Source organism: Notolepis coatsorum (assembly GCF_963971535.1).
Source record: "Notolepis coatsorum genome assembly, chromosome: 4".
In the NCBI taxonomy this organism is placed as follows: Eukaryota; Metazoa; Chordata; class Actinopteri; order Aulopiformes; family Paralepididae; genus Notolepis; species Notolepis coatsorum.
In genome coordinates, this window is record NC_140168.1 from 134567665 (window position 1) to 134578815 (window position 11151).

Below are 11151 nucleotides of genomic sequence, written 5' to 3' on the forward strand. Positions count from 1 at the left end.
ATGGGGGTGTGGTCAGACGGATGTTGGTATGTAAAGGTACATTGTGAAGTTTTTATTCAGTGCACGTCACTGGAGTGAGATGTGTGCAGAATGACACTGAGCGGAGCTAGTATGATATAGAACTGCAACTGTGAAGAAAACCCCCATTGGTTTAAACTGATTGAATAGACAAAAAAAAATGTGAATGTTGATTTAGAATTCGAATGTCAACATTATGATCGAAGCTTCAAAGCATTCGGTACAGCCCTATATCAATGCACCTCTAGACTGAACTTTTTCTGACTTGACTCGTCGTGGTTCTCTACGGTCGTCGTGGTTCTCTACGGTTGTCGTGGTTATCTACGGTTGTCGTGGTTCTCTACGGTCGCCATGGTTCTCTACGGTCGTCGTGGTTCTCTACGGTCGTCGTGGTTCTCTACGGTCGTCGTGGTTCTCTACGGTCGTCGTGGGTCATCGTGGTTCTCTACGGTCGCCATGGTTCTCTACGGTTGTCGTGGTTCTCTATGGTCGTCGTGGTTCTTCACGGTCGTCATGGGTCTCTACGGTCATCGTGGTTCTCTACGGTCGTCGTGGTTCCCTACGGTCGTCGTGGTTCTCTACGGTCGTCGTGGTTCTCTACGGTCATCGTGGTTCTCTACAGTCATCGTGGTTCTCTATGGTCGTTGTGGTTCTCTACAGTCATCATGGTTCTCTACGGTCGTCATGGTTCTCTATGGTCATCGTGGTTCTCTACGATCGTCGTGGTTCTCTACGGTCGTCGTGGGTCATCGTGGTTCTCTACGGTCGTCATGGTTCTCTACCGTCGCCGTGGTTCTCTACGGTCGTCGTGGTTCTCTACGGTCGCCGTGGTTCTCTACGGTCGTCGTGGTTCAGTCTGATTCAGTCCTGGTTCTCTGTGTTCTCCTTCCTTCCTCTCACTGTTGGTCACGGTCCACTTCTGCTTTTCTTGCGTGTGAAATGTCATCACATTTCAAATGTCCTGCACTGCTTTGTACTTCTCTGCCCTTCATGTCATGGTTCATAATGTACTGACTAGAGCCTGAAAGATACCTTCATGGTTCATAATGTACTGACTAGAGCCTAAAGATACCTTCATGTCATGGTTCATAATGTACTGACTAGAGCCTAAAGATACCTTCATGTCATGGTTCATAATGTACTGACTAGAGCCTAAAAGATACCTTCATGGTTCATAATGTACTGACTAGAGCCTAAAAGATACCTTCATGTCATGGTTCATAATGTACTGACTAGAGCAGGGGTGGGCAACTTTGTATATGGTGAGAGCCACTAAATTTCCACACTCAATCTGGGGGGCCGCATTGTTTATCGGCAGTCCCGCCAGTAGTACCCCATCACTCAAATAGCCCATAATAGTCACAGATGTGATAAATAAGGCATATAAACTATTATAATTGGTTGTAACTTTGTTTTAATTCCATTTCAAACGCATTTAGTAATGCTTAATTTCAACTTTATGAATTTATAAATACAGCTGAATTTGAAAGTATTGCTGTGTAACTCAAATATATACAAAAATGACAAATTATAATGAAGGCTTCTATTAAAATAAATGTATGAACTTAAAGCCCACTGCTCAAGAAACACAAAGCAGCATTCCTGCTGCATTTCACTACAACAGTAAATCAAAAGTGCAATAATAAATGATTTTGTTAAATGTATAAACTTTTATCCTGCTACTAAACAAAACATTCCTGAGTGCCTCCCATTAACCCTTTATCAAACTGGCATGACATTCACCCTCCCCCCACAGTGGGTCAATAATGGTTCTGTCTTTAATGAGACACTTGTGGTCTCTCCTGTTGGCGCACAATAGAAGGAATGTCAACTTCAATGTTTGTGCATGCGATCTGCATCAGATGAAATAACGTTTAATTTTTGTACGTCCGTGCGCGTACTTCTGCTCAGAAAAGTGCTGGGATGGCGTGGTACCGCATGGCATGACCACTGCACCCCTGATTATTAGTGACCCACAATAGATGGAAATTATGTTAGCGAACTTACCTGATGTATAATGCAGTGCAGCATTGGACACTCAACACCACTCTGCCTTAGAAGCCCGGCGAATCCTGTGTGTTTTCCTTTCATTGCGGGTGCTCCATCGGTAACAACAGCGGACAGTTTATCAAACCCCCCATATTGCGGCACAGCACTTTCAACAGTGTTGAATATGTCCACACTAGGGCTGACCCCTATTAGTCGAATAGTCGACTAATCGATCGAAAGGAGCCATAGTCGACTGCCAACCTCTTAGTCGAATGCAAAAAAAAATATATATATATATATATATATATATTTTTTTTTTATATAAATATTGGCCTGGGGCCGCATGGAGCGTCGGTGACTATAATATTGGCCCCTCCCTGGACTAGAGCCTAAAAGATACCTTCATGGTTCATAATGTACTGACTAGAGCCTAAAAGATACCTTCATGTCATGGTTCATAATGCACTGACTAGAGCCTAAAGATACCTTCATGGTTCATAATGTACTGACTAGAGCCTAAAAGATACCTTCATGACATTGTTCATAATGTACTGACTAGAGCCTAAAGATACCTTCATGTCATGGTTCATAATGTACTGACTAGAGCCTAAAAGATACCTTCATGTCATGGTTCATAATGTACTGAAGAATAGTTTGATGTAGATAGATACAGTAGGATGAAGAATATAGATACAGATACAGTAGGATGAAGACAGATACAGTAATATGTATGTGCACTACAACCGCTCCTGGCCACAGCCAGAACACTGACACCACTGAGCTGGAGAGAACAGGGAAGTTAATAAAACTCTGTTTCCAGAGAAAAAGGAGAAACAAGCATACGTCCAGTCCTTTAGAAAAAGAGTGCTTTCATCATAATCTAAGTATCCATATAGCAGTGGTGGAAGAAGTACACAGTTCCTTTACTTATATGTAAGTAAAAGTAGAGAAGTATTTGCTATTGAATGTATTTAAATATTTAAATGTAAATGTAAATATCTAAAGTAAAAGTATGCATTCTACGTGACATTTGTGTATTCCATTGCTTGGGAGCATTGATCCTTAAACCATTGACCTCTAAAAGTCATGTTAAAGTGGTATGTGGTCCAGTTATGCTGCTCTGATTAAAGGTCATGTTAAAGTGGTATGTGGTCCAGTTATGCTGCTCTGATTAAAGGTCATGTTAAAGTGGTATGTGGTCCAGTTATGCTGCTCTGATTAAAGGTTATGTTAAAGTGGTATGTGGTCCAGTTATGCTGCTCTGATTAAAGCTTATGTTAAAGTGGTGTGTGGTCCAGTTATGCTGCTCTGATTAAAGGTTATGTTAAAGTGGTGTGTGGTCCAGTTATGCTGCTCTGATTAAAGGTTATGTTAAAGTGGTGTGTGGTCCAGTTATGCTGCTCTGATTAAAGGTTATGTTAAAGTGGTATGTGGTCCAGTTATGCTGCTCTGATTACGGCCTCTTGAAGTTGATGGGCTTCAAATGTGAAAGTATATCATCTTAGTACAACATTTTTTTTTGCAATGTAGTGGAGTAAAAGTTCCCTAAAATTAAAATACTTGAGTAAAAAATACTTAGTTACTTTCCACCACTGCTCTAATGCCACAAACTGAGAGTTAGAGGTGCTATAGATAACATTCAGCCACTAGATGTCGCACTAGAGCACCAGCAGGTTATTTATCCAGAGGTGCATTCCATGTGGAGGAAATGGGAGGTGGGGAGGGAATACATGCACGCAACACATGGTGTACACTGTAAGACCGCCCGTCTCGTCCCCAGCTCCGACTCATGAAAGAGGAGAGATACATGTGTGCGCGGGAGCGAGCGTGCACGTGGCGTTTGGCCTTGGCCCATGTTACGACTGCACCACTGTGTACACATGGCGTACATCTGTCATATACTCAATTTATACCTACATACTGCTTTCACTGTCTACAACTGCCCTACACTGTAATCATAACTACCTACCTCATACTATAGTCTACCCATATGATTTGCATGTACAATAGTGCTGTATATAAACACATTTATATTATATTATATGCAGGTATATTATATCAACTTCAACTTCAAATTACTTTATTTTCCTTTTGGAACTTCATTTGTGCAGTGGTTGAAAGACAAACATACAGTATAAAAAATTGTTAAAACTACAGTAAAAGGGGGCGCCCTCGTGGCGCATACCATAGTGCCTCGCGCACCTACGCGGCCGACCCGGGTTCGATCCCAGCTCCCGTCGTTATTTGTCGCATGTCCTCCCCACCTCTCCTCCCGTTCGCCCTCTCCTCTGTCGGTCCTGCGTGGCCAATAAAAAAAGCTTTTTTTTTTTTTTTTAGATTGATCTTTCCCCCCTACTTTTTCCTCCGTTTTTCTCCCATCCCAATGTTAGTTGTTATGCCAATTCCCAATCCCCTTCCTGGTCTCTGCGCACCAACCCCCACAGTTGGTCTGGGAGAGTGGAGGCTATCACGTGCTTCCTCCTACACACGTGTAGCCAATCAACCGCTTCTTTTCACCTGGCAGCGCGGACTCTCACTGAGAGGGTGTAATGTGTGGAAGGATCACACTACTAATTTACTATAGTAAATTAAACTTGGGAACACGGCAGACGGTGTGCTGACTTTTTTTCCACTACCTTAAGGATCACACTACCCCCCTTAGATCCTTTCCTCGCTGAGCAGGCGCCCCGACCGAACTGTAGGAGTCGCTGTTTACAACGACCAGGACCCACCCACCAGCTTTCCCACCCCTAACACTGCCAATTGTGTTAGTATGAACGACCAGCCAAGCTGGTAGCAATGCCGAGAGCTGGGCTCGAACCCAGCGTCTCCTGCATTGGTGGCGAGCGCCTTGCCCACTACACCACCTAGCCGCCCTATGTGGAGCAGTTTTATATGTATATAAATAATAAAGATACTGGTAGTAAGTCATACTGGCCAGCAGTGTAACTAGTAAGGGATATGTACAGATATAGAATCTACAGATATGTAACAAGTATTATATGCAGGTATGTACAGACAGATTTGGATATATATATATATATTGTAAGAACAAATATATATGATATATATACGGTATATACAGCATTATTGTACATGCTTTCATACAGAGTTATATGGGTTATATGCAGGTGTATAAGTAGGTATATAGAATGATTATATGCAGGTATATGTATATGATATATATAGGTATATGCTGTAAATAATATTTACCATGGCATATATATATATCCATATATGTCTGAATATACCTGCATATAATCATTCTATATACCTACTTATACACCTGCATATAACCCATATAACTCTGTATGAAAGCATGTACAATAATGCTGTATATACCGTATATATATATACACATACCTGCATATAATGCTTGTTACATATCTGTAGATTCTATATCTGTACATATCCCATACCTACTCTTACTAGTTACTATATCTATATCTGTACATATCCCTTACCTACTCTTACTAGTTACTATATCTATATCTGTACATATCCCTTACCTACTCTTACTAGTTACTATATCTATATCTGTACATATCCCTTACCTACTCTTACTAGTTACTATATCTATATCTGTACATATCCCTTACCTACTCTTACTAGTTACTATATCTGTACATATCCCTTACCTACTCTTACTAGTTACTATATCTATATCTGTACATATCTTACCTACTCTTACTAGTTACTATATATATATCTGTACATATCTCTTACCTACTCTTACTAGTTACTATATCTATATCTGTACATATCTCTTACCTACTCTTACTAGTTACTATATCTATATCTGTACATATCCCTTACCTACTCTTACTAGTTACTATATCTGTACATATCCCTTACCTACTCTTACTAGATCTATATCTGTACATATCCCTTACCTACTCTTACTAGTTACTATATCTATATCTGTACATATCCCTTACCTACTCTTACTAGTTACTATATCTGTACATATCCCTTACCTACTCTTACTAGTTACTATATCTATATCTGTACATATCTCTTACCTACTCTTACTAGTTACTATATCTGTACATATCTCTTACCTACTCTTACTAGTTACGCTGCTGGCCAGTATGACTTACTACCATAGTGTCTTTATACTTGCATCACTGTACATATTAATACTACAACTCTGTACATACATCTGATTAGTACTATTACTCTACTCTATACACTATACTATTAGTAGTACTAATTCATATATTTTATATCTAGTTTAATCACCTGTACATTGTATTACTGTTGCAATTTACTGTTACATTTGCACTCTGGTTGGATGACAAACTTCTTTTTCTTGTACTGTACTTGTGCTGCATGATGACAATACATTTGAATCTAATGTAATAAACAGATACATTGATTTGATGTTTTTTATTTTTGTGTCTTGCATACAGGTTTATGCCCAAGACACATAAACAATAAGTATATAATAGTACATGTGACATTGACTTACTTACTTGGGCCTTTAAATTCCCAAAGGAACATAGGCCATCGACGAAGCTCCTCCATCCTCTTCGGTCTTGTGCCCTCCGCTCCAGATCTTGCCAGGACAGCCCTTCTTTCTTCATCTCCTGTGACATTGACAATAAGTTATATAGACCAAGAAAGATGACCCAAAAAAAAAAGTTATATAACAAGCTGTAAACAATGTATGTAAACAAAGAAACAAGAGGAATTCATATACAATTATATAGGATATAGTGTGCTTTGTCTCAAGTGCCATGCTTTCTCCAAAAATCCTGCAAAACTGAAAATCTCCACAAAAAAACAACTCAACATACAACTCGCAGACTGCCAAAACAAATCCGGATTTACAAATAGAATTTTCTCAAATAAAGCCCTCCTCAAATCGATGTACAAAGGGCAATAAAAAACAAAATGAAATTCATCCTCCACCACTCCCAGATCACAGAGAGAACACACAACCGCTCCTCTTCAGGTGTACCTTGGAATCTACCCACTTCCACACAAGTTGTCATCTCTCGCCTATCTGTCCTCTCTCTCCTCTGTCCTCTCTCTCTCTCCCCCCTGCACCCTCTCTCCTCTGTCCTCTCTCGCCTCTCTGTCCTCTCTCCTCTCTCTCTCTCTCTCTCTCCTATCTCCCCTGTCCCCTCTCTCCTCTCTCTCATCTCTGTCCTCTCTCCTCTCTGTCTTCTCTCCTCTGTCCTCTCTCTCCCCTCTCTCTCTCCTATCTCCCCTCTCTCTGTCCTCTCTCTCCTCTCTCTCTTCTCTCCTCTATCTCCTCTCTCTCCTCTCCCAGGTGACTGGTGTGGTGACGGATAAGGATGGCAAGGCGCACTACGTGCTGTCGGGGACGTGGGATGAGAAGATGGAGTTGTCTAGAGTGATGCAGAGCAGCAGGGGGGGGGACGGCACGGAGGGCAAGCAGAAGACTGTCTACCAGACGCTCAAAGCCCAACAGGTCTGGAGGAGGAACCCTCTGCCGTGAGTACCGTGTGTGCGCGCGCGTGTGTGTGTGTTGACACGGAGTTTGTGAGTCATCCTCAGTGATTACTCTCCCTGCCCCTCTTCCTCCCTCCTCATCTTCCTTCCTCTTCCCCTCCTCTTCCTCCTCCTCCTCTCCCTCCTGCTCCTCCTCCTCTCCCTCATCCTCTTCCTCCCCTCCTCTTCCTCCTCCTCCTGCTCCTCCTCCTCTTCCTCTCCCTGCTCCTCCTCCTCCACCTCTTCCTCCCTGCTCCTCCTCTCCCTCCACCTCTTCCTCCCCTCCTCTTCCTCCTCTCCCTTCTCCTCCTCTCCCTCCTCCTCTTCCTACTCCTCCTCCTCCTCTCTCTCCTCCCTCCCTGCTCCTCCTCTTCCTCCCTGCCCCTCCTCCTCTCCCTCCACCTCTTCCTCCCTCCTCCTCTCCCTCCCTCCTCCTCTCCCTCCTTCTCTCCCTCCTCCTCCTCTTCCTCCCTGCTCCTCTCCCTCCTCCTCTCCCTCCTCCTCCACCTCTTCCTCCCTGCTCTAGTGAGGGGGCGGAGGCCATGTACTTCTTCACGGACCTGGCCCTCACGCTGAACGAGGAGGAGGAGGGCGTGGCCCCGACAGACAGCCGGCGGCGTCCGGACCAGCGCCTGATGGAGGACGGCCGGTGGGACGAGGCCAACGGGGAGAAGCAGCGTCTGGAGGAGAGGCAGCGGGGCGTGCGGCGCGAGAGAGAGAGGGAGGCCGTCAGCCAGCGCACCGCCAGCCAGTCGGAGGAAGGTGAGAGACGACCGTTCCAATGACCAACTTGGGTTTGGTTGTCGTCGTTGTTGTTGTTGTCTCTTCGTTTTTTTCCCTTTTGTCTATTTTTCTGTCTTTTCAATTGAAAAAAAAAACTCATGGGAACTAATCTGGAAAAGGTGATTTCTGTGATTTCTGTGACTTTTCTCTCCACAAGCTGTCGATGAGGACTCTTTCACTGACCCTGCTCTGAAAAGCAAGTATTCCTCCCTTTCTTCTTTTTTGACTCTTCTCTTCTCTTCTCTTCTCTTCTCTTCTCTTCTCTTCTCTTCTCTTCTCTTCTCTTCTCTTCTCTTCTCTTCTCTTCTCTTCTCTTCTCTTCTCCCTTAGTCTGTGATCACACTGGATGCCTTTTCCTTGCACTCAAACGTGGTGAACATAGAGAATCTAAAGTGCAGAGGAGCAATGAGCGATACCACTGATTACTGTTGCTACCTCAGCTAACGTTGTGACTAGGGATGCTCGATATTGGCTTTTATACCGATATTGTCCAACTCTTAATTTCCGATACCGATATCAACCGATACCGATATATGCAGGGTTTCCCCCCAGGGTTTCCGTTGTCCGGTAATTACCGGTTTTTGACCGGCAAAATCTGTTGAAGTCCGACATATTTAAATCTCTCCGGTCATAATGTCCGGTGAAAATAATTCCCTCTAAGCACAATTTGATGTATTAAAATAGTTACATTTGTTTCATTGTTGCTTCACCAAGCAGGTCTAATAATGACAACGATGTGTGTTCTATTGATATGTGTGTAGTGTTCTGATAACGACTATTGGTGAAGCGATGTCGAGAGGCATTTGGTTTGGCAGCGGGAGCTAGATTTGCGAGAAGCATGCAACTGCAGAGCCGCAGAGCTGACAGTTGTGCGCGCACAGTGCAATACTCCAATTCAGCCATTGGCAATTCAGCTGTTGGGTGGGTGGCGCTGCTGAGCAGTCCCCAGACCGGAACTGAGAGCGCCGCTGGCTCTGCGGCTCTGCAGTTGCATACTATTGGCATGTGCTTCGTTGGGACTGGGAGGCGGAGATATAATAGTCATCACGCAACGTTTATATTTCACGATAATGTTGCCGTCTCTCTCTGCCAAATTTCTCAGTTATTCGCTTGATATAATTAATACAAATGTCCAATATAACGGAATTCGTTAGCTCATAAAAATGTGATTATAACACACTGCTGTTTATTAATGTCGGGCCGACTGCCCACAGACACCTATTTGATTTAAAGTCATCAGCAGCACGGAGTCTCGGGACTTATTTTATTTGGAATATAATGACTGTATACGCAAAAGTAGCCTAGTTTTAAGTTAAAATATTATAAATCTACATGCCTTAAGGATGTCATTCTTTATATAGCCTGCCTATCAATTGTTTTTAAGCTCAATAAACTCTGACCGGAATTTCTTCCATTTGACCGGCAGATTGAAATCTTGCAGGACACGGAGACCGGCACCAATATTTTCTAACGGAAACCCTGTTTCCCCCCCAAAAAACTGAATAATTTCAGGTAATTAACATTACATATCTCTTGTTGTGGAATTAACACAACATTATGCATACTTTTGACAATAAATAAAATCAGAATTTGTTCTTACTTGCTTGCCTGGGTAAATAAAGGTTATAGAAATGTAAAAAAAAAATAAAAAAAGAGATTTTTTTTTCTCTTTTTTTTAACCGATACCGATATTTTCCGATATCACATTTTAATGCCAATATCGGCCGATAATATCGGTAGGCCAATAATATCGGACATCCCTAGTTGTGACATAAGTTACATACATTACCACCGATTACTGTTGCTACCTCAGCTAACGTGACATAAGTTACATACATTACCACTGATTACTGTTGCTACCTCAGCTAACGTTACATAAGTTACATACATTACTACTGATTACTGTTGCTACCTCAGATAAGAGACAGGAAGTGAAGAGGACATGCAACACATTAACCCCGTCCCCTCCTGTGTGTCTGTCTTCTCTCCGACAGGTCCTCCCCACGACACCCACGTGGCGCAGTGGTTCGAGCACGGTGAGGACCCCATCACCGGAGAGCCGGTCCACATCTACAAGGGAGGCTACTGGGAGGCCAAGGAGCGAGGCAGCTGGGACGAGTGCCCGGTCATATTCTGATCTCCCCCCTCCACCCCCCCACAGACTGATCCATCGGAGCCCCCCAGTGGTCAGCTGCTGTATAGGCCCTGCTCCCTCCCCCTCTCCTGCGACTGGCCGCTCCCTCTGACAGCTCTCTGTTCTAAGAGACGTGGAGGACTGTGGTCTGATCTAATGGAGGAAGACAGGGTCCCCCCCCCCCCCCCCCCGAGGACTGTGGTCTGATCCAATGGAGGAACACAGGGTCCCCCCCCCCCCCTGGAGCACTGTGGTCTGATCTAATGGAGGAACACAGGGTCGTCGTCGTCCCCTGGAGGACTGTGGTCTGATCTAATGGAGGAACACAGGGTCCCCCCCCCCCCCTGGAGGACTGTGGTCTGATCTAATGGAGGAACACAGGGTCCCCCCCCCCCCTGGAGGACTGTGGTCTGATCTAATGGAGGAACACAGGGTCTCCCCCCCCCCCCCCCCCCCCATGGAGGACTGTGGTCTGATCTAATGGAGGAACACATGGTTCCCCCCCCCCTGGAGGACTGTGGTCTGATCTAATGGAGGAACACAGGGTCGCCCCGTCCCCCCTGCTCATCGCTTACAGTCCTGAGCGTCTCTAGTCCCTGTCAGAAGGAACCGGAAAGAAACTAAAATGCTAGCCGGCTGACGCTTCGTTTTTGTCCCAGAGTGCCGATTGAAGCTGCTAGCTGCTAGCTTCATGCTTCACTAGTCTCATGAACCCTGGTTAATATATATATATGTAGTTGAAGTAATTAATGTCATTAAAAATGCTG

The 11151-nt window shown here is 44.1% G+C and overlaps 1 protein-coding gene across 1 annotated transcript in view; it reads left to right on the forward strand.

Annotated features, from left to right (window-relative positions):
* Window positions 1–10767, forward strand: part of LOC311227029 (oxysterol-binding protein 1-like) — a 117602-nt gene extending 106835 nt beyond the window's left edge. Inside the window, exons 14-17 of the mRNA XM_084312536.1 lie at window positions 7286–7470; window positions 7994–8229; window positions 8408–8446; window positions 10245–10767. Coding sequence (XP_084168662.1) covers window positions 7286–7470; window positions 7994–8229; window positions 8408–8446; window positions 10245–10387 — 603 coding nt within the window. The 3' untranslated portion in view covers window positions 10388–10767. The remainder of the gene's footprint in view (window positions 1–7285; window positions 7471–7993; window positions 8230–8407; window positions 8447–10244) is intronic.
* Window positions 10768–11151: the final 384 nt, after the last annotated feature.